The following is a 22,530-nucleotide window of genomic DNA, read 5'->3' on the forward strand; positions in this document are numbered from 1 at the left end:
CGCTAAAGCGTTTGCCATTTGAAATAGGTCATTGTCAGAGAAGCGCAGCAGTGGACAAGGGCACAAAAACAGTTTGCATCATCAAGGTGTAGCTATACTGAATTTGGTCTTTTAATGTGTTAATGCAGTAAGCCACGTAAAGCATAATGATAATCTAAAAATGTGCTTCATGTGGTAACTTCTAAATTCATTTTATTTATTTAAACTGTTATCATTATATTACACCAACAAAACTAAATGTAGGGGTAAGAACAGGTAGAAATAGCTCTTTAACATAACTGCATGTCACCACCTTTTACATAGGGAGGTAAACGCTTAATGTAAAACTTTGCGTGTTGCATTCATATTCTAGGCTATCCTGCAGAGTTTGATCTTTTAATATCACTGCCTTAATGATTTTTATAAGCCATGTTAAGCGTAAAAATATCCACTGCGATTACCATGCCATACAAGTACACTGCTTATATTAAGTGAAATGTGAGAGAAAATAGATTTCCCTGGTTGTTGTTTAGAACATTAAGCCACGTTAAGAGTTTTACACTTAAGTGCACTACCTTTGCACTCGTATCTCGCGTCTTTTTGCAGTGTCTCAAACATGACAAGGCGTCCTAAAAGTGTGGCACTCAAGTCAAAAGAAGTTTAAACGTTTTTTTTCAAAAAGAGACCATGTATTTTTTTCCAAATTCCACTGCCTCGTCTTGCGTTTTTCAATGCAAAAACACGTACAGTGTGATTTGTGAATGCCTTTTAGAATGTCCTGATGAATAACCGCGGGGGCTGCAAGGGTGTGTCGTACACCAGTCAATCACAATGAATTGCATTTATAGTTCACTTCTGTCTTTAAAATGTATTTGAAATTCACAACAGAGAACTTGAGAACTTCAAGCAACCAAAAAGTATCTGTTGGCTTTGTGGTCTGATTTAAAAATACACATGAACTTTAAACCAACAGATAGCACCTCAAAACTGAGGGTCTCTAAACCATTTGTGACATTTAAGTACTTAAGCATTAAGTACTTCAAGATGTTTCTGCAAAATGCAGCCCTGAGATACTAACAGTCAAAATCAATAACTGCATTTGTTTGCATCTAGAAGCCTGTCTGTTGATGTGGGTGAAATGAGTGCCTGTCTTGTTTTACATATACTCACCCTCGCTGAATGTCTGGTGTGATAGTGGGGCACCTGGTGGTATGTGGAACCTCATACCAGGTTGTTGGTGGAACAGGGCAGTTTGAGGGGGGACCTTAAGTCCACTCAACATGTCTATTGAGCTGCGGTGCTCTGGGTCTGGAGAGCGCATCACCTCAAAATTCACTGGTATGGACACACAAAGCATGTTTGCCAGTGCTGACACAACTCCTTGAATGTTCTGGGACACAAGCAGACATATGGACAGAGGTGAGATGTAATCATTCTTGCTTTGAACAAGTCATTACTGCTACAGAATGGATAATAAAATTGCAGACACTCACTTGTGCTGCCACTGGGTTCAGGGTAACAGATACAGATACCAGGTCAGTTTGTGAGCATGCAGAGAGATGTTCAAACTGCGATGCAAAGAAACTGCTTGGTGGCTCTGTCTTGACTTCCCACTTCCTGGCTTCAGAACCTAGAGGCAAAACAAGAAGGTTGCTCATACCAACACACAGCACACACAATATCAAATCAGACTTAACTTTTTAAAACAATATTTTACTGCATTGAATATTCATGCAATATTACACAAACAACTATGCTGTTGTACAAAACATTAGCATGGTTGTTATCCAGGTATCTTAGGATGCAGCATAATAGAGCACAACAATCAGGTTCTGGAAGTAAAAACTCTATTCATTTTCTCCGTAGGGAAATACATTTTTAACAACAATTGATAAACCTTTAAAGACACCTGTTGTGAGCTTTGAGGTTGTTAATCGATTGTATATACTTTTGTTGAACCCATCTGTTTTTTATTAATTCAGCTTATTTTTAAAATAAACTTGTTTAATCACGAAATTTGTGGTGAAAAACTGCATTGCCCACGATCCTGTACAGAATATCCCATCAATCAGATAGTCACCATGAGCAAAGAGCACCAAAATAAATCTTTAGCTCCACCCACTCCCATGAAGCACCATGACTGAGGTAATCAAGCCGGTCTTCCTACGCTCTCAAAATATTTAAATATCTGTATATAGACATGTTTTTCAATTAACCTAATATATAGTGTTTCTATAGATATGACCAACAACTTTAAATGAAGAGTATTCTATTTATACATCATTTTTAATTTAAGTATTGCCATACAGAAGATACAGAAGACAGATGTCAGCACATTATATAAGTGTCACCCCATTATCTTTTATTTTTGCTTACTCCATCATTATTCTAAAACAGCTTTCGCATAAATGTGCACGCACAATGTCTTAAAATGCTATCTCAGCAGGTAGCTTACTAGGTTTTTATTAGTCTTTCTTAGTCTCTTCAGATTACCTTTACCACTGGCGCTGCAAATTATGGGGATGACTGGAGAGAGAGCAGGGGATGGCGGCTCCTCTTTAACTCTAGAGAGATCTGGATAACGGCTGATTTCCATGCCAACAACACTTTCAGGAGAGGATGATGGGACGTAACTGTCTGGAGTGTCCCTGTCGACACAATGCTCCTGACCCCTATTAAAGACACACAGAACCATTATATACATACTAACCTAAACCAAGACTTTATAGTCAACAATGGGTAGTCTCAGGGTCAGACAGCTCACCTTTGGACCAGTGATCTGATGCATATTGCAACTAGATGTGCTTGAGCATAAATGCTTATTTAAAAGGTAGGTGGGGTTCTAGGCCAGAATAAACTATATGGCTTTGTTATTGGCCAAACATTTGGCTACAGACTAAACAATGTGTAAAAAGCCCTGAAAACCTACCGAAGTTCCTCCTGATTGTTGTGGGGTGGAGTGGGAAGTGAAGCAGGAACATCAACAGTCTTTGGGCCCTGAGTGATGGTGTGTCCCAACAGGTCATCTTCAGCTTTGAATTGAGTAGTGAGCTGCTTCTGACCCAAGCTTTTAGAAACTGAGACATAATCACAAACAAATGGGATTTTTAAAATAGCTAATGTATAATTATAATATATAAGAAAATACCTACACTATAATATAACAAATTACATCTATGATTTAAAACATTTCATATTTTCTTATCTATGATGAACTATAATAAGCATTTTACAGTTAAGGTCTAAACCAAGACTTTGTATGCATGGTTTTGTATGCTTATGAAACTGAATTTTTCAGTGTTGTTCTCTAATGTGTATGTGCATGGGTTTACTTATTTTAATCCAGTGAAAGGATGTGCTTAACCTTCAGAAATTTCTGGACAAGCCTATAGGCCTCCCCATGGTTACCTTCATGAAAGCTATTTTATTGTCTATTCTGTCTAAATCTGTTTTAAAACAATATGATTGAAATTGACATTGCCATTAAAAACATACCAAACAAATATTCAACTTACTAAACTTACCAAGAATTTATATTATAAAATGTGCATAAATTATTTCAGGCAGTATATACACTCATGCTTACGCATAACTTCTGCCTTCCTGGTCAGTTCTTCCGCCGTGGCAAAACCATTCAACAACTTCTGCTTGGCTACAGGTGGCGGTGTGGGGGGAAGTGAGGCAGGAGGCGTTGGAGGATTGCTAAGATTGTTCTGCTACAAGACCAAACAAGCAAAAAAAAAACCACACAACTTTGTTAAAGTAAATAAATCTGCAAATTCACCATGTCTACACAACATAGCCTCAGTATAGTAGGAAGTGAAGGACGTAAGAGCCAAACCTTATAGATGAGTTGTGAGTAGTAATCAGATACTCCATTCAGTGATGCACTTCCAAAAGATCCAGAGAGCCTGTTCTCTCCATTCAGCTGCCCACTGCCATACGGGGGGAAATGTGCAAAGTTTACCCCAATCAAAGGCTCCATCAGGGGAAGCATAGACAGATGCTGTAAGGATGAAAATGGAGGACACATGATTTGAGTAAAAAAACAACAACAGTATTGTACAAACATGCATATGATGCTGTCTGCAACCAATACCAGCATCTCACTAGCTAATTTGCCGGTTTCAGTCGTAAGCCAAGTTGAGAAAGAACATTAGTGCTCTACAGTGCATAAACTCTAATTAATCTACTTTCCAGGGATGACCATAATAATAAGTAAGTTTAGACATTAAATGTATATGTCTAGATCAGGGGTGGCGAACGTCGGTCCTGGACAGCCGCAGCCCTGCAGAGTTTTGCTTCAACCCTAATCAAACACACCTGAACAAGCTAATCAAGGTCTGAAGGGTTACTAGGAAGCTACAGGCAGGTGAGATTTTATTAGGGTTGGAGCTGAGCTCTGCAGGACGGCGGCTCTCCAGGACCGGAGTTCGCCACCCCTGGTCTAGGTCGTATAGATTTAAGTCTATTTAAGTCTAGCACTTCATAACGATCATAATTATGCACTGTTTATTTTTGGTTATATCTGTCACAGAAGATCCTTAACATAAGTTGATCTTGAGAGTGGGTGTTTACCTGCTTGAGCTGAGTCATCAGTGTGTCATTGGCGTATACCGCCTTTCTCTCTTCATCATCCTTCTTCCTCTTCTTCCAGCGTGACAGCGGTTTCTCAGTCCCATTCTTTGGTGTCCGCTTGTTGCGCTGTTTTCTTTTGCATTGCTCTGGCACAGAAGGCTCCAAATCTGGTTTGCCTGTCAAATGGCTGTTTAAGCCACTCTATAGACAATAAACAACTCTTTCAGCTCCAAGAAAAGACAGACCAGGACAAGCTAATAAACATCAATCAAATCTACCTTCACAATTTCACAATTCTGTGCTTTGCAAAATGCTAATTTTTTGACATCTCACACACACACACACACACACACACACACACAGGTTTGTTTTTGTGAATTGTGGGGACATTGCCCTACACCTAAACCTACCCCTTACAGGAAACTTTCTGCATTTTTAGATTTTCAAAAAAACTAATTTCACTAAATCACTGAATGATTTATAAGCCTTTTGAAATATGGGGACACTCAAAATGTCCTCATAAATCACCATCTCTTTGTAATACCTATGTCATAACACAAATTTGTCAAGTCAAGTCAAAGTCAAAGTTTATTTATAAAGCACTTTTTTTTAAAACAACAAGTGATTGTCAAAGTGCTGTACACACATAAGAGAATAAAAATATCAGTGATTACAAACAGTCAACAACACAAAAAAAGACAATAAAACACCATAAAAACAATAGAAGAAAGCAGCTCTCATGTAGCGTCAAATGCCAGACTATAAAAATGAGTTTTTAGGCTAGATTTAAAAACAGCAAGTGTTTGAGCCTGTCTAATGTAGAGGGGCAAAGTCTTCAGTGTCACACGATCTTACAGAAATCATTCTAATATGATATCATTCAGATGAACTGAAAAAGTGCACTTTACGGATCGCTTGACAGAGCTCAGTCAGTGTTTGGTGAGTGAAAATACTGTATATCTGTGCTATATATATTAGCCTCTAACTCTCACACTGGTGAGTGAAACTAACAATTTATTAGCCAATGGCTAATATTATACATTATTTAGTTGCCCAGCATGAAAATTTAGTCGCATATGCAAGTAATTTATTTGCATTGTAGAGGGTTGTTTTATGCCATTTCTTCTCCACATTTACAGAAGTGTTTACATGTTCAAGATTATGATTTTTAGCTACATGTATTTAGCCGGTTGTGTAGGGAGGTAACCATAAAGCTCTTACTGAAGAATCTGCGCTGTCCAGTCTTAAAGAGCCTTTGCAGTCTGTCAGCCCCTCATCCTCTGACCGTATACTGTCCTTGGACATCTGATGTAAGAGAGGTGTTGAGGAAGGAGGAGGGGTGCTCTTGTTCTTTAGAAGGTGTTTGAGTAGCTCATTCCCAGTTTCCACTTTGGTGCTCTGAGCTGGACTCTGGGATGGTGGAGTGGGGGAGATTATCTCATTGCCCTCTTCTGTCTTTACTATACTGGCTCCTCCTGCACTATGGCCTGTCACTGCCTCTCCCTCAGCCTTCTGGCACACACTGGCTTCTAACTTTTCCAGCTTGATTTCATGGAGGAGGCCTCCCTCCGAGCCCACGCTGGACTGTCGCCGTAGTGGAGTACCTCCAGAGAGTGGGTTCTCCAGCTCTGAGGATGGTGGCAGGCCAGTCATAGAACTTACGGGGTTGGAAAACTCTGAAGTGTCCTGGTCTCCCATAATGGCAACACTACGTGTTGGGGTGGAAGATGTGTCTGATACACACGGTGTAAGTGGGGCAGTTATGTCAGAATGAGGTGTAGAAGGAGTTTTGACTGAATCTGCATCATCATCCAGCTTCTTCTTTCTACTCCTTTTCTTTTTGCCCTTCTCCTCAGGGATGATGTTGGAGTAGAGCTGAATGAGGGACTGTCCTGACCCAGGAAAATTAGGAGGTAAAGGGGTTGTGGAATCCAAACCAAATGAGGAAGCTTCCCCTCCACTGTGGGGTGGCATTCCATGCCCTCCAAACCCAGCTGCACGTGGCTGACCTGGGGAGAAACCATGCATCATGGGGTTCTTAGGTTGAAAATTAGGACCCATATCTGGGCCAAAGGAGCCATTCCCCGGCATAGGCCTTCGCTCGCCACCTTGCAAAAAGGTTGGACCTGGACCCACAAAGTCTAATGGCATATTTCCTTGCAGAGGGAACACTGGGCCCAACTGCTGTTGAGGCCCGGGTGTCTGCATGAATTCCTGTGACAGGTCAGAATTGAAGAAGGGCATCTGGGCAAGACCGCCCCCACTCTTGTTGGGGCCGAGCCCCAAGCCCTGCTGCTCCAGCTCTAGCCTCTGCAATGCCCTTTGTCTCTCCACCTCCTGCATGAGCTGCACCCGCTGTTTCTCCTGCTGCTCTCGAAGGCGCTCTCGACGCTCCCGCTCCTGGAAGCCTTCACTAAATGGATTATTATCATCAAACTTCACATGAGGGGCACTACTACTGGATCCTCCACCATTACCTCCAGCTACAGGGCCAGGCTGCCCAGGTTTACCTCCTGGAACCATAGGGGGAGTTGGCGGTGCCTGGAGAGGCTGGGTGGGGTTAGGAAGTGGCATTTGAGGGGGCAGGTGAGGTGGCATCCTGGGTCCACCCATTGGTCCAGTGGCACCTGGATGCCAACCTGGCACATTGGGCATGTGAGTAGGCTTACCAAAGTGAGGTTGTTGCATGGGCAACATAGAACCCATCATAGGCTGGCCCATTGGGGGTCCAACAGGCATCATTCCAGGGCCCTGTCCTTGGATTCCTGGCATGGCCTTCATTGGACCCATCATACCAGGTTGGAGGCGCTCTTGCTGTTGTTGCTGCTTAACACGATATTCCTCAATGAGCTCAGCATGTTCTTTCTGTTGCTTCCGTATCTAAATGAGAAATGGAGAGAGAAATAAGTGTGAACAAGAGACAAAATGCTGTTTATATTATATTATTCTGAAAAATGTTGACCAAATAACAGGTAGATAGTGATAATGTCATTGAATAAATCAGGAACTGAGTTCCTCTGAGGCCCTACATTCCACTCCATTAACAAAAAAAGTCACAGAAGTTAAAAAAAATAGTAATAATTAAAGGGCAAATCATGTTAGGCATAGGTCTCTATAAGTTCTTTATCAGGGGGTCAATGACCATTAAGGGATATGAATTGGAGATGATTTCAGAACACTAAGAAATATTAAAAGAATATATCAAAAATATTGATAATCATGTTTACAGAGGCACACACAAATTTGTTAAAAAAAATAATATCGAGAATGAGTATATTCCTCCCCCTTACATCATCTGCTATCAATAAACAACAGCAAGCAGCAAATCATGGTTCATTCATAGATGTGATATGAACTAAACACCATTGTCAATTTAAAAAAATAAAAACAAGGGATTAGTCCTGCAGTATTTTCTATGAAAGACTAGGAGTGACACTGAAAATAAAATGAAGGAATACGTTATCAATTTAGTAATAAAAAAAAAAGAATTAAATAACATTTAAATTGACAAATTAATAGAAATTTTAAAACCGTTTAATTCATGTTTAATAAATAGTAAATTAATAAATCATTTTGAAGGGATATTTCAAAATAAGTCTGAAAAAAGCTTTTGGTAGTAGCAATATCGACACAGCATACTCTAAATCTATGCATCATTGCCTCTCAATAGTCAGCCCTGACCTTTCTGTGGGAGAGTCAGTTTCTGACTGGCTTACAACCTGCTAAATTTGTGCCTCACCTTCTCTGACTAAATACGTAATGGAAATCGACACACAAGTTCCTGCTTTAATAAAGGCATGGTCTTTTTACTGTGCAATGACAGTTTGTCTTACTGAGAGTTTGTCTACTTTGAGTGGCATGTGTGCAAGATGTAGCTCTTAAAATAGAATCAAAAGTTGATTGGTTTCCCCCTAAGTGAACTGCTCCCAACTCAACTGACAAATGGATTAAAAAAAAAAGCAAAAAAAAAAAAGTTATGCTTCTTTAAATAACTATATTACCTGTTCCAATTGCTTTTGAACCACACTTTGCTGTTCAGTCACATGCTTCAGCTGTTCTGCGTCCTCCTCTGGGAACTCCCGTCCAGCTTTTTTCGCAGTGCGCTGTTTTGCAGAGAGGGCCTTTTTAGATTTTCTGTGGGCCCCAATCTGGTCCTCCAAAAACTTCTGCTGCATTTGAAGAAGCTGTTGAGTTTCCTGAAGCCACTCCTCATATTGTTTTTTCTGAGAATCATCTGGAAAATGAAAAAAATATGTGAGATTTATGGGATGTCCAGCCTCAAATGATTTACTTTTACAATGATTACAATGACAAAATAACATTTACTGATAAACAACTCTTTGGTAAATACAGAATAATAATATTAATATTAATAATAATAATAATAATAATAAACTTACTGACAAATCCTGGTCCAAAATTAGGGGGATTGGGTCTCGCAATCTGTGGGGGCAACTTTCCATCCTAAAAGGAAATTATTGTATATGCCATTAGAACAGGTTTAATGCTGGAGAGAAAAGGTCATAAGACTAAATAAACCTGTGAACATACTGGTCCAAAAAAATGTTGCGAAAAACCAGCTGTATCTGGGCCATGTGATCCTGGAATCTGTTGCATTCTGCCACAAAAGAAAGCATGGAGAGTATTCAATACAAAGAAATGAACCACTGAATATCGCATGTGGCCGTGTTCAGATGCAAGTAAAGAATTAGGCCAGTCAGGGTAATAAACAGCTTCTTGTACTACTGCAGTTGCTGCCAGTTTACATATAAAGTGTTTACCTGTTCATAACCATGGGTGTCATACCCATACTGTTCTGTACCATCACTTTGTTGATCCCCTTCAGAGCCACCATCTTTGCCTTCATGATTGGGTCAGTAATGGCATCAAAGTCTACTGAGTAAATAAATCACCACATAAATTACAGGATTGTGATTTGTACATCCCAGTTATATTCACATTTCAAGTATTTTTTTAAGTACTTGAGATTCTGAAGCTTAAAAAAAAAAGCTTACATTAAATAATTGTACAAAAATTATATTCAATAACACTAAAAACAGAATTGTAAAATCTGAGCTGTTGATAGTATAGAATCAAGTCAGGTTTAAACTATTAGATTGACAATGTACAGGTACAACAGCCTCAATTATCAATTAGTCAAAGTGGAGGTTAGGCTTACCAATGTTAGGGAAAAAAGGGTCACTAGACCGTTGCCGAATCATGGCCTGCATCTGCCTTTGCTGTTGTTGCTCCTGCCTCTCTTGATCCAGCAGATCTTGAAGAAGAAGGGGCTGTTCATCTAACAGAAGAGACCTGTTCTGTTGACTCTGTTGTGCTTGAGACCCTTGTTGCCCTGTAGCCCCACTATTGAACATGCCCTGTTGAGTTTGGGGGTTTACATGATGGGGAACCGGATACTGACCACCAATCATAGGCAGGTTTAGATCCACTTGTCCTTGTGAAGGTCCAAACCCTTGAAGTGGTACCTGCTGGTTGCCAGATTGCATCAAATTTGCGTTACCTAAAAGTGCCCCTTGGGTTAGAGCTGGATCTGTCCTGTGCCCCATTGTTACTCCAGGGTTTATCCTGTGTTCTTGGGGTTGTCCTTGAAGCATAACCATACTCATGTTTGAGCCAAGATTAGTCTGGCCATTGGGGTCACCCGGCATAGGAGAAATTATGGAGTCCTCTAGTTTTTCCTTGATCAACAGACTTGACAGCACTGAAACAGATCCAGTATGCACATCTGCACAAGATTCCTCAAAAAGACTAGAGACATCATCTTGACCACTTTTACTTCTCATAGGCCGATGCCCATCCACTGAGGTTCCAAGACCTTGGCCCTCAGTTTTTATGGTTTCAGACTGAGAATGATCCTGGACCTCTTTTGACATACTCTTTTCATGTTTGACATCACTAGGACCCTTTATGCCTTCTGATTTAGGTTGAGCTGAGGACATACCTCCACATCTGGCATTTCTTTTTTCAGACAAGGCTTTCTGAAGGTCTGAGGTATCCCCATGGTCATCTTCTATGTGACCACTCAGCTCCAGCTCTTCATTAAACATATATTTTTTGTCCTCAAGGTTCAGCTCAGGATCTGCATAAGCTATAAGATCAAACTTTCCAGATTTCAGAAGATCATCAAGATGAAGATCATTTGTTTCTAAGTCTAAATCTTTGCCATCATCTGCATCAAGGTTCAGGTTGTCCAGGTCTTCATCAACCAAGTCTTTGACCTCCACATCATCGAGGTCCTTCACAGCAGAGTCATGTGTTTCTAGCTTCTCAACACCACTACAAGGCAATGGGATTTCCTCTGTTGGACCAGGGGTTGTGACAGGAAGTATTGCAGATTTGGCACGAGTAACTGAATCACCACTGAATGAATGGCTAAGTGGTGCTGCCAGGGGGGTCTGCTGTTGTGCTGCATTTGTATGGTGATGCAGATTATCCATAGTAGCTGAGGTCTGTAACTGATTGACTGATCCTCGTTGTGACTGGCCCAGCATTGGGTCCATAATTCTGGGACCTTGATTTCCTGTAAAGGCCATATTTTGGCCTACCATGAAGCCATGAGAGGGTCTCTGGGAATGATTAGGATGGTCCAAAGCATTAGGTGGACCAAAAGATAGTCTGACCCTGTTCTCTGGAGCCCTGTGACAAAGTTCAATAAATGGTTGACCCATTATATTATGCTGTTGCATTGGAAGGCCACATGGTGGAAAATGCTGGGGTAGGCCCATTTGATGATTACTGCCTATTGACCTAACAACATCAACAGGTTGTCTCATATGTGGTGGAATATTGTCAACCATTGGTCCACCTTGTATCTGGTGAGGGGGCCTGAGGAAATGTTCCTGGCTTGGAGCTCCAGGAGGAAATCCAAATCTGTAAGGAATTTGGTTTTAAGAGAACTTAAAAACAGAATTAATTACTAGTTTGACAGTACAATTAATGAAGGAAAGACAATTACCTTTGTCCTTGCTGACTCATGCCAGTGTTGTTTAGATCCCTGGGGAATGGTAGTCGGGAGCAGTGGGGTTCATCAGGCATGGGCCCACGCTGATCGGTAAGGAAAGTTCCAGGAAATCTTTGTCCAGCATGAATTGGTGCAGGTCTCATAGTACCTGGATATGGAGGTGGAGGTCTACCAAAAATATCATTCTGAGGTCCAGAATCATCATGTGACCAATGCCTTGGAGTCCCAGGTGCAGCAGCAGAAGTTGCCTCCTGGAGACCCTTTTCCAGTCTGATTGCACTTTTCTGCTGCTGCTGTTTGAGAATTAACTGCCGTAGTCTTTGGCGCTAAAAAAAGAGCAATAACAGTATACAATCAATAACATGCCATTAAAAATAGAGCAGAGATTAAAGGAAAAGGGTAAAGTTCTCTAACTGAACAACACAATATGTTTTCAAACCTGTTTAATTTTCTCTTCAGTCTCTTTAAGTGGTGGTTGCATTGTGTTATGTGTATCTGATGGGATGCCTGTGTTTACTGGAACATCATGTCTTTCCCCTGTTTGTGAACATGGGGTTAGAGGAGCTTGTTCAAATGGATCATGAGTAGGTGTCTGGTTAGTGTTGGTCTGTTGTAGAGAGAGACTTTCATCTGAAATCCCAGGATGTTTTGGGGTTTGAGAATCAGGAGCATAGGGACGAGCAAATGGGTCCTGCATTCTTTGTGCTTGAAGGCTAAGCGGATCTGTTTGGTGGGACATGAAGTTTACTCTGGGATTTGGTCTGGGGAAGGCTTCTGGGTCAGCTCCTGGACATGGAGTTCCAGGGGGTTGAGAATATGGGTCAGTAAGAACTGGTCTTGGTGTTCCTGGTGGTTGATCATAAGCTTCATTTTTGACTGGCCTAGGAGTTCTAGAAGGCTGTGAGAAGGGATCTGTGGTTCTCTGACTACTTGGAGATTTAGGGTATCTCTCTCCGGAAGAAGGTCTTGGAGTTCCTGGCATCTGAGCATATGGATCGATAGCATGAGACGGAGATTGTCTGCGACTATTAGGTTGTGACTGAGAAAACTGATCAATTGTTGCATTTCTAGATGTGGATGATGGCAATGTATATGGATCAGAGTGTGGTCTTGGGGTACCAGGCATCTGGGCATATGGATCATGTGGTCTTGGAGTACCAGGAGGCTGAGCATATGGATCAGGCATTTGCTGAAGGTAGTCTGGTCTAGGTGTAGATGGTGCCTGTGAATACGTATCTCGTTGAGGGTGTCTGCTCATGGGCAAGGGTTGGGCAAAAGGACTCCCTTGCCCTGGACGCATCATTCTGCCCTCATTACTGAAACCATCTCCCATTGATGGATGAGGTGTAAGAGGCTGATGTGAATAGGGGTCAGAGTGTTGAACTTGGGATAAAGTGTCAGATGACCCCCTTCTCATGCCTTGCTGCCCTGCACTGAATGAGTTTTGCTGTAACTGGGAAGGAAGCATGGGTGCTTTGAACACTGTTACAGATCCTGACTCATTACTCCCTGGAATAGGTGTTAACAGTGGCCTAGAGTATGGGTCAGAAAGAACCATGCGGCTATGGGCCATGCGCTGGTATGCTTCCGATCTTAGGCCTGGTCTGGAAAAACTGTCTCCAGGTGTGACATTACTGATAAAATGTCTTCCTTGTTGCTCAGATAATGGTCCTGGTCTAGGTGGACACATAGGTTTCACAAACAGGTCCGATGGTCGAGGTGTGTCTGGAGGCTTTGCATATGGGTCAGTGCTGGCGGATGTTGGAGACCCAAAGGATTCATGGGCTGGTGAGGGCCGACTCCTTTCTTGCATGTCAGACACAGAACTTCTGCGAGGCGTGCTTGACTCAGATGGGGGTGGCCTGGGGGTTCCCACCATTTTGCTATATGGATCCCATGGAGAAGAAGGACGGGATCCAGATGATTCAGGTGAAAACATTTGAGAAGACTGAGGCTGAGATGAGGGACCCTGTGGGTACTGAGTATCCTGGGTAGGGGTCTTTGCTGTGGATGAAGGGGGTGGCAGTTGAGGACGCACAAATACATCATCTGTTGATGCAACCGATGTTGCAGTTCCAGGAATCTGAGTCATTGTAAAGCTATCCTTGGGGGTTAACGTTTGCAAAGGAGAAGCATTACCTTCACTGGTGGGCTGAGTTGTCATTGGACTCTGATTACCACTTTTAGAGTTGTCTCCACTGAATTGCTGTTGTTGTTGCTGCTGTTTCTGAAGTTGCTGCTGCTCATTTTTCACCTGTTCTAACTTTTGCGTGGCTTCAATTTTTGCCTGTTGTTTGCTCATTTGTCTCATTTGCTGCCATGAACAAAACAAAAATAGATACTAGTTAATTAAGCCACATCACCTAAAATAAGAAAGCAGTATTGATTACATTTTTGTGGCCAAATTATTATTTTTTGTTTCTACTAAACACTTTCATACCATATTTATCGGTACTGGGCCTTGGCAGATGTGTGCCAGAACTGTACCTCAACCTGGGATTCTAAGAAATTATCCTCTCAAAACAGCCTGCAACTACTTAAAGGGATAGTTCACCCAAAAATGAAAATTACAACATGATTTGCTCACCCTCAAAGCCATCCTAGGTGTATATGACATTCTTCTTTCTGACGAATACAATCGGAGTTATATTAAAGGGGTCATATGATGCTGCTAAAAAGAACATTATTTTGTGTATTTGGTGTAATGAAATGTGTTTATGCGGTTTAAAGTTAAAAAAACACATTATTTTGTTTTTCATCCCGCCTTTTTGAAACGCATCGATTTTTAGTGGATGGTAGCCCAAAATTTTAAGTCCAAAAAATGGCACCGATCCATTATAAAAGAGGTCCACATGGCTCCGGGGGGTTAATAAAGGCCTTCTGAAGCGATGCGATGTGTTTGTGTAAGAAAAATATCCATATTTACAACTTTATAAACCTTAATCTCTAACTTCCGCTGTCGTACGTATCTCTAGCTTCCGCTAACTGTCGTACGCACGTTCACAAGAGAGTGGCATCCAGGGGATGACGTAAGACGTAGGCATAGCATAAGCTCCGGTGAGAAGTCTCACGAGTGCTAGTCATGCAAGTGCTAGTCTCGCGAGAAATAAGTTTTGTTTACAGCAAAGGAAAACCAGTGTCCTCTTGGCTTATATCGAAATCCTCCAACATTTTTCTTTACAAATCCTCGTTTTGTACTACTAATTCGTGACTACGGCTGCAACAAATGATTATTTTGATAATCAATTAATCTAACCATTATTAGTACAATTAATCGACTAATCGTCAATTATTTCACTGATCAACAGACTTTGATTATCCAGCTTTTGCAATTAGTTAAAATATTGAGTTATACATATTCTAAATAAATAAATAAAGGCAATCACTTCAGCTTTTGAAAATCATATCGTTTAATTAAAATTATTATACAATTAATTTGTACAAATAAATATATTTGGCACAAAATGAGATGACTGAGAAACTCTCTCATTCACCATTTAGTTAGCCATATGAAAAAATTAACTGAATGACATCATTCTGCCTGATAGTAAGTCAACAAAATAAAGGTAAGTCATAAGATGTTTTATTTTTGGATAAACTATTTTATTCACAACATAATCTCTCTTAAAATACATCATAGGGTTATGATAATCAAAACAGTCCTGAGCTAGATCAAGTTTTGATCTCTGCAAACCAAGCTATCACTTTAATGAAATAATATTTTTTTCCCACTAATAAAAATATTTTATCAGTAGCTAACCCCACACTGGAGAGCTGATTTATAACAGAAAATCAAGTTGTAATTCTAACTGAAAGCGACACTGACTCTGGTTTTTCATGTTTAATACTGTAAAGCAGCTTGATTTAAGGCTATCTATTGCATAAAGTACAATATAAACACACGTGATGTGACTGGACTTTACTGGAGTACCGAACTGCAGAGCTCGTGCAAACATCCACATCGCTGTAATCAGATGCGTTTTTAACTGCTGCTTTCACACCACTGTCAGTTTTTGATGTGTTTATTTTGTTTTTGAGAGAAAAGCGTGCTGCATATGTTTACATATTCATCCAGACGCCGCTCAGCAGCTTCAGGTTCAGTTCTGCTCCATTTGCTCTAAACTGAAGCGCTGTGTCTTCTTCTCTTGAATTGCATCCAGGAGGGCTGAATTACAGTCTTGAGCTACAGCACCACACTGGTCAACCTGCGTTATTGCAGAGTCTTACATTAAGTCATATGCGATCAAATGACTAGTCGACAACAAAAACATTTGCCAACAATTTTTTTGGACACTTTTTTTCGATAATGTCGACTAATCATTTCAGCCCTATTTGTTTTGTTTTGCTCTCTCCTCTGCGCTTCCACGTTCGTCACTTCCGTGTTTGTCACTTCCGCATTCGTCACCGCGTTTGCCTACGTCCTACGTCATCCGCTGGACGCCACTCTCTCGTGAACGTGCGTTCGACCATTAGCGGAAGCTAGAGATTATGATTTATAAAGTTGTAAATATGGATATTTTTCTTACACAAATGCATCGCGTCGCTTCAGAAAGCCTTTATCAACCCCACGGAGCCGTGTGGACTTCTTTTATAATGGATGGGTGCAATTTTTTGGACTTCAAATTTTGGGCTCCCATCCACTCCCATTATAAAGCATGGATTAGCCTGGACATTATTTAATATAACTCTGATTGTATTTGTCTGAAAGAAGAATGTCATATACACCTAGGATGGCTTGAGGGTGAGTAAATCATGGGGTAATTTTAATTTTTGGGTGAACTATCTCTTTAATGTTTAATACTTAATGTTTATTTGTTGACTTTGCTTTTTTGGGACATTTTCCTGGTTTCTTAAGCAAATCTTAGACTGCAGTTTATAATGACAAAGAAAAACTGAATGTAAAATTATGTAAGACGACTTCGGAAAACTGAAAATAATGTTACAATGACCACTGACATGCATGTACATAATGAAATGTAAACATTTTTATTTATTTACCATTTAATTCTTTAAAGCATCACTGACTTCTACTTGTTATTTCGATGCAAAGCTTTGTCATATGCCCAGCCAAGGCATATTGCATTTCATTCTGACAAATTAACAAAACTAGAGCAATTACTGATCACATCCATTTGAATTCACATCCTCTAACAAAGGCCTAGTTTCAACTGAAGTCAAAAAGCTATTTAAAAAACAAACTAATTCTGATTAAAGATTATATTGTGCTGATCAACCCATTTTTTAAAGGTGAAAGCTTTGATCAGAGGTTGAGACACTCTGTTTTGAATAACACACTCTCACAGTCTAGCACTTGCAATGAAATATCCCTTGGGCTGCCAATCACCTGTCTGAACTTCCACTCTTGTTCATGCTCAGACTCCTTGTGCTTGAGTGGGTCCTTGAAGAGCAGCTCTGTGTCCATGGAAATGCTGGGATCAAAGGGATCAGCTGGCTGCTGCTGTTGCTGTATTTTCATTGTGTCATTAGACAACTGAACTCTGTTTATACGAAGGGCTGCTCTGTTGTCTCTAGCCTTTTGCTAGTGGGTCAGAGCCAAGAAAGAAGTAAAAATCTTCATATATGTATATAAACTGAGCTGCGCAAAAAATCGCGCGAATATGAACGTGGTTTTGCGCAACTCGTCAGTGAACAACGGCTCTGTGTAGTTAATGCTGCTCAATGTGAAAGCCCGCAGGTGATGGAGATTTACCGCTGATTACAGAACCGTCTTTACTGACAAGATGCGCGTTAAATATCGCATGCGATTAATCGTGCAGCCCTAATATAAACACATCCAATTTTAGCATTTATGAGGCTTAACAGAGTCTCTTACCACATAAGGCGCCCTTTCCTGAGAACTAGCTTTCCTCCATAACTTTGCAATTTGCTTCACTCTAGTTGCCCAATCTGTGAAAAAAGTCAGATGGTTGGTCTCTAACTTGCCTCCATTTCAAGTGTGTAATTCTATTTGTAGTGATTTAGGACAATCCATTCACCTGGAAAATCATCTTGAAGGTTTGGGAAGTTCATATTGGTGTAAAGAACAGGAGCCACAGTGGCCATTTCACCAAGAGTTTCTTCCTTCTCCCACTTTAACGTGCTCCTCTGAGCATTGGACATGGTGTCAGTCTCCACCTCTGGTGGAGGGCAAGATCCAGGAACAGGAATAGGGGAAGCCCAGGGACCAATCACATCACCCCCTATCTGGCTGAATTTCTTCTCCCTGTAGTGAACACATTAAGCCATTAAGTTTCACTGAAACTATATAGATTTTTAAAACAGAAATGAAAGTACTAATCTGTGTTACTCAGAATCTGAATTCACTCACCTCACATTTTCTGGAAAAGGCATGCGGTGAATGGAAGAGAATGTGCCAGACACTCCAGCTCCAGGAATCACAGGGTTTGGAGGAATCACAGTTTTTGGACCCATCAGGCCATTCATCATAGGCATGCGAGGGAACATTCCACCAACATCTCCTGCAAATGAGACCATGGAGAAACATGCACTTTTAAAATGAGCATTACATTTTACATGCGACACTGAAGTTACAAGCACACAACACCACCACATCTGTGTGGTTTACTTGACTGTTAATATGAGGAGATATATGAGGAGATTGCAGTCAACTTGATACCTGGGTTCTGGAGAGACATTGCTGTACCTGAGGCATTGGGGGCAGTGTTGGGTGGATGTGGAAGTTGAGGCGGCTGGCTGGCATTTGGACTGAGCACTGCAGTGAATAAGTCTTCCACATCTTTACTCTCCAGTTCTAAATCGAATGAATAGAATGAAGGATTTTCATTTATAAAGACTTTTTACCAACTCCCAACAAAGAAATTAATGCATAACACGTACAATGAATATTGTTAAAAAGTTACAATTGATGCACTGAATTTTCATGAAACAATGCATTTTTAACATTGCATAAATATAAACTTATTCTGAGATATCTAAAAAGGCATATTATCCACTTTTCTAAATGGGAGACAAAAAAATTCAGAAAATTAGGAAAATAAAATATTTAAAACATCTGCTCTGTTGCAGATTGTCAAAATATTTTAGAAAGTAACAAACCTGGAATTTTGTAGAACTTGCTAAGAATAGCCCCTGTAAAAAAGGAAATATAACTAGGCCATTTAACAAAATCCAACATCCAGAAGATCAAATATTACAGCATAGTAACTGAAAATATTAAAAGACTGAAGTTGTCACCAAATACCATTTTTTTCAAGTGCAAAATGCCAAACAATTTTTCAGTTATTACATTTAAGTTTGCAAACAATAATCACAACTGACAAGGTGGAAAAGCTGCTAAAGTAAAATCACTTGTTTGCTAAGGCAGAAACAAGAAATATTCATAATTAAATACAGATTAGGCCAGATATCAAAATTATCAGATACCTGTGCTAAAACTGTAACGCAAATGTAACATACTTTATAAGCAAGGATAACACACACTAAGTGGACAAAAGTATTGGGACCATTACACCAACAGGGACTTTACTGACATTGCATTTTAAGTACATAGACACTCCCCCCGTTCTGTATTTAGTCATTTTTCTTCTGTAAGTTTTACCAGAGACAAACTCCTTAACATTAAGCAACACAACCCGGACAATATTTTTCTGGTCTTTGATTATTCAGACGTTTTGTTGGACATTCTAGTCGGAGGTGCATTCGAACTGCAATCCCAAGCATTCATCTTGTGAATGTTCGTTCCCTTCTTAACAAAATGGATGAACAACAACTTCTCACCCGCATCAACAAGGACTTTTCAAACTTGGCTGCATTGTGCTGCACTGAAACCTGTCTGAGTGAAGCCATTCCAGACAATGCGCTGCATTGGCCGGGCTTCCAGCTGTTCAGAGTGGATCGCATTGCGGAGTTAACAGGGAAAACGAGAGGTGGTGGATTGTGTTTCTTCATCAACGAAAGTTGGTGTTCAGATGTAAAAGTGCTGAAAAAATATGGTATTTTAATTTAGAGGCACTCTTCATAAACTGTAAACCTTTCAACTCGCCACAGGAGTTTTCCTCTTTCCTCTTTCATTCTTGCGATTGTCCTCCAGACGCATGTGCGCTTCAACAGCTGGATGAACAAATAACTGAAATGGAGCAAAGGTACCCAGACTCTCTTTTAATCATTCTTGTAGATTTTAACAAAGCAAATCTTTCCTGTGAACTGCCAAAATACAGACAGCACATTACATGTCCCACCAGAGACAGTAATATATTGGATCACTGTTACACCACAAGAAAGGATGCATATCACTCTGTCCCATGGGCAGTCTAGTTCATCTTATACCGACCTACAGGCACAAGCTGAAATCAGCTAAACCGGTATATAGGACTGTTAAAAGATGTACTAATGAAGCAGAGCGGGATTTACAAGCCTGCTTCGACTGCACTAATTGTAGTGTTTATGAAGCTGCAGCCACCAATCTGGATGAGATCACAGATACTGTAACTTCATATATCAGTTTCTGTGAGGACGTGTGCATTCCTACCAGGACATTCCTATCATTCAATAATGATAAACCATGGTTTACTGGGAAACTCAAACAGATTTGTCATGTCAAAGAGGATGCTTACAGAAGTGGGGATAAAATCTTGCATAACCAGGCCAGAAACAGACTAACAAAGGAGATCAGAGTGGCTAAAAAAAAGCTACTCCGAAAAGCTGAAAAAAAAAAAAAGTTTTCAGCCTATGACCCGGCGTCAGTATGGACTGGTCTGAGGAACATCAAGTACAAGACACCACCCTCACAGTCTGTGGAGAATCAACAACTGGCTGATGATCTGAATGTGTTTTACTGCCGGTTTGAAAAAAAAAAACCCTATCTCACCCCTCCACCCTCTCTGATCTGCACTTCACACACACCTACCCCCTCTCCCTCTCCTACCATTCAACCTGCGCTTAAGGTCTGTGTACAGGACGTGAACCAGGCCTTCAGAAAACAGAAGACTAAAAAAGCTTCAGGCCTAGATGGTGTTTCACCTGCCTGTTTAAAAATGTGCACTGACCAACTGGCCCCATTCTTTACACAGACCTTCAACAGATCTCTGGAGCTGTGTGAAGTTCCCTGCTGCTTCAAATGTTCCACTATTATTCCGGTCGCCAAAAAACCCAAAATCACTGGACTTAATGACTACAGACCTGTCGCTCTCACGTCTGTGGTCATGAAGTCGTTTGAGAGACTGGTGTTGGCTTATCTGAAAAACATCACTGGACCCTTGCTGGATCCTCTTCAGTTTGCATACAGAGCAAACAGGTCTGTGGATGATGCAGTCAACATGGGACTGCATTATATTTTGCAACAACTTGATCCATCTTGACCTGGGACTTACGCAAGGATCTTGTTTGTAGACTTCAGTTCGGCCACCAATACCATCATGCCTGACCTTCTCTCAGACAAACAGACCCAGCTTTCTGTGCCCACCCCAATCTGTCCATGGATCACTAGCTTCCTGACAGACAGGTATCAGCTAGTGAGGCTGGGTAAACTCACATCCAGGACTCTCACGAGTCCTGGATGCCCCTCAGGGATGTGTGCTCTCCCCACTGCTCTTATCCCTGTATACGAACAAACACACTGCAAAAGACCCCTATGTGAAGCTCCTGAAATCTGAAGATGACACTACCATCATCGGCCTCATACACAATGGAGACGACTCTGCTTACAGACAGGAGGTTAAAGAGCTGGCTGCCGGGAGCACACTCAAAACAGTGGACTTCAGGAGGAACCCCCCCTGCACTCCCCCACTAACCATCATGGACAGCACTGTGGCTGCAGTAGAGTAATTCAGGTTCCTGGGCACCATCATCTCTCAGGACCTGAAGTGGGACACTCACATAGACTCCACTGCTAAAAAGGCCCAGCAGAGGTTGTACTTCCTGAAAATCACTTTGGACCCCTCACACCCAGCCCACTCTCTCTTTCAACTGTTGCCATCTGGTCGGCGCTACAAAGCACCGACCACCAGAATAAGACAAGGACAAGAACAGTTTTTTTCCCCCCACAGGGTATATTCAGACTGAACAATTAAAACTTTCATAACTATACATTATCTATTATAACTGACAAATTATTTATACATGGCATCTGAAAATTGTAAATTTGTAAACTACATAAACTGTACACTTGTAAATAACACCTGTACATTCATTAAAACAATTATGTTTTTTTTCCCTCTAGATTTCTACTTCTGTATTATATTGCATTATTTAATTTTCTGTTTTCTTACATTAGTTTTATATTTCATCTCTACTGTTTAATTCCTATGTATGTCTGCACTATCATGTATGTTTGCACTATGTCTGTTTTTTCTTTTGCACTGGAAGCACCTGTTGCCAAGACAAATTTCTTGTGTGTGTAAACATACTTGGCAATAAAGCTCTTCTGACTTCTCCTGTACAGCTGAAACAATTCAGTCAGGCAGGTAACATTCTCCTGGCATCCGCTAAAACCCAGGCTCACCCATCAGTTTGCCAAAGAGAGAAGTGCGACTTGTCACTCCACAGAACATGTTTCCATTGATCCAGAGTCCAGTGGCAGCATGCTTTACAACACTCAATCCGACACTTGGCATTATACTTGGTGATGTAAGGCTTGCATGCAGATGCCGCATTTTTGCGCTGATATTAATGCCAGTAGAAGCTTGGGTCTCTATGGAATCAGCAGAGAGTTGGTGACTTTTAACCACCATGTGCCTCGGCACTCTGTGACTTTGGTCTTCCACTTTGTGGCTGTTGCTGCTGTTCCTAAACACGTCCACTTTCCAGTAATACCACTTACAGTTGACTGTGGAATGTGGAATGGGTCTGATTGAAACACCTAAATTCAATAATCAAGAGGTGTGTCCCAATATTTTTGTCCATATAGTGAATGCATTTCATATGTGGTGTGTTGTGAGTGAAGTAGTAGAAAAAATAATAATTATTATTTTAATAATTTTTAACAAAATTGCTTTTTTTAGACAAAATAATAA

The 22,530-nt window shown here is 40.8% G+C and overlaps 1 protein-coding gene across 8 annotated transcripts in view; it reads right to left on the minus strand.

Moving 5' to 3' along the window:
• Positions 1-22,530, minus strand: part of LOC107655805 (histone-lysine N-methyltransferase 2C-like) — a 181,720-nt gene that overhangs the window by 10,415 nt on the left and 148,775 nt on the right. For 6 of the 8 annotated variants that reach the window (XM_016443383.1, XM_016443388.1, XM_016443389.1 and 3 more), the window contains 21 exons: positions 18,617-18,649; positions 18,177-18,311; positions 17,868-18,018; positions 17,536-17,762; positions 17,373-17,446; positions 16,884-17,078; positions 11,979-13,853; positions 11,534-11,865; positions 9,737-11,448; positions 9,339-9,453; positions 9,109-9,175; positions 8,958-9,021; positions 8,559-8,791; positions 5,779-7,437; positions 4,558-4,758; positions 3,821-3,985; positions 3,566-3,695; positions 2,909-3,056; positions 2,473-2,651; positions 1,473-1,609; positions 1,150-1,369 (listed from right to left, as the gene is read on the minus strand). In XM_016443383.1, the coding sequence (XP_016298869.1) occupies positions 1,150-1,369; positions 1,473-1,609; positions 2,473-2,651; positions 2,909-3,056; positions 3,566-3,695; positions 3,821-3,985; positions 4,558-4,758; positions 5,779-7,437; positions 8,559-8,791; positions 8,958-9,021; positions 9,109-9,175; positions 9,339-9,453; positions 9,737-11,448; positions 11,534-11,865; positions 11,979-13,853; positions 16,884-17,078; positions 17,373-17,446; positions 17,536-17,762; positions 17,868-18,018; positions 18,177-18,311; positions 18,617-18,649 (8,052 nt within the window). The remainder of the gene's footprint in view (positions 1-1,149; positions 1,370-1,472; positions 1,610-2,472; positions 2,652-2,908; positions 3,057-3,565; positions 3,696-3,820; positions 3,986-4,557; positions 4,759-5,778; positions 7,438-8,558; positions 8,792-8,957; positions 9,022-9,108; positions 9,176-9,338; positions 9,454-9,736; positions 11,449-11,533; positions 11,866-11,978; positions 13,854-16,883; positions 17,079-17,372; positions 17,447-17,535; positions 17,763-17,867; positions 18,019-18,176; positions 18,312-18,616; positions 18,650-22,530) is intronic. The other 2 variants (XM_016443384.1, XM_016443385.1) reach the window with 2 other exon arrangements.

The sequence above is a fragment of the Sinocyclocheilus anshuiensis genome, unplaced genomic scaffold (assembly GCF_001515605.1).
Source record: "Sinocyclocheilus anshuiensis isolate Anshui unplaced genomic scaffold, SAMN03320099.WGS_v1.1 scaffold1185, whole genome shotgun sequence".
Classification (NCBI taxonomy): Eukaryota; Metazoa; Chordata; class Actinopteri; order Cypriniformes; family Cyprinidae; genus Sinocyclocheilus; species Sinocyclocheilus anshuiensis.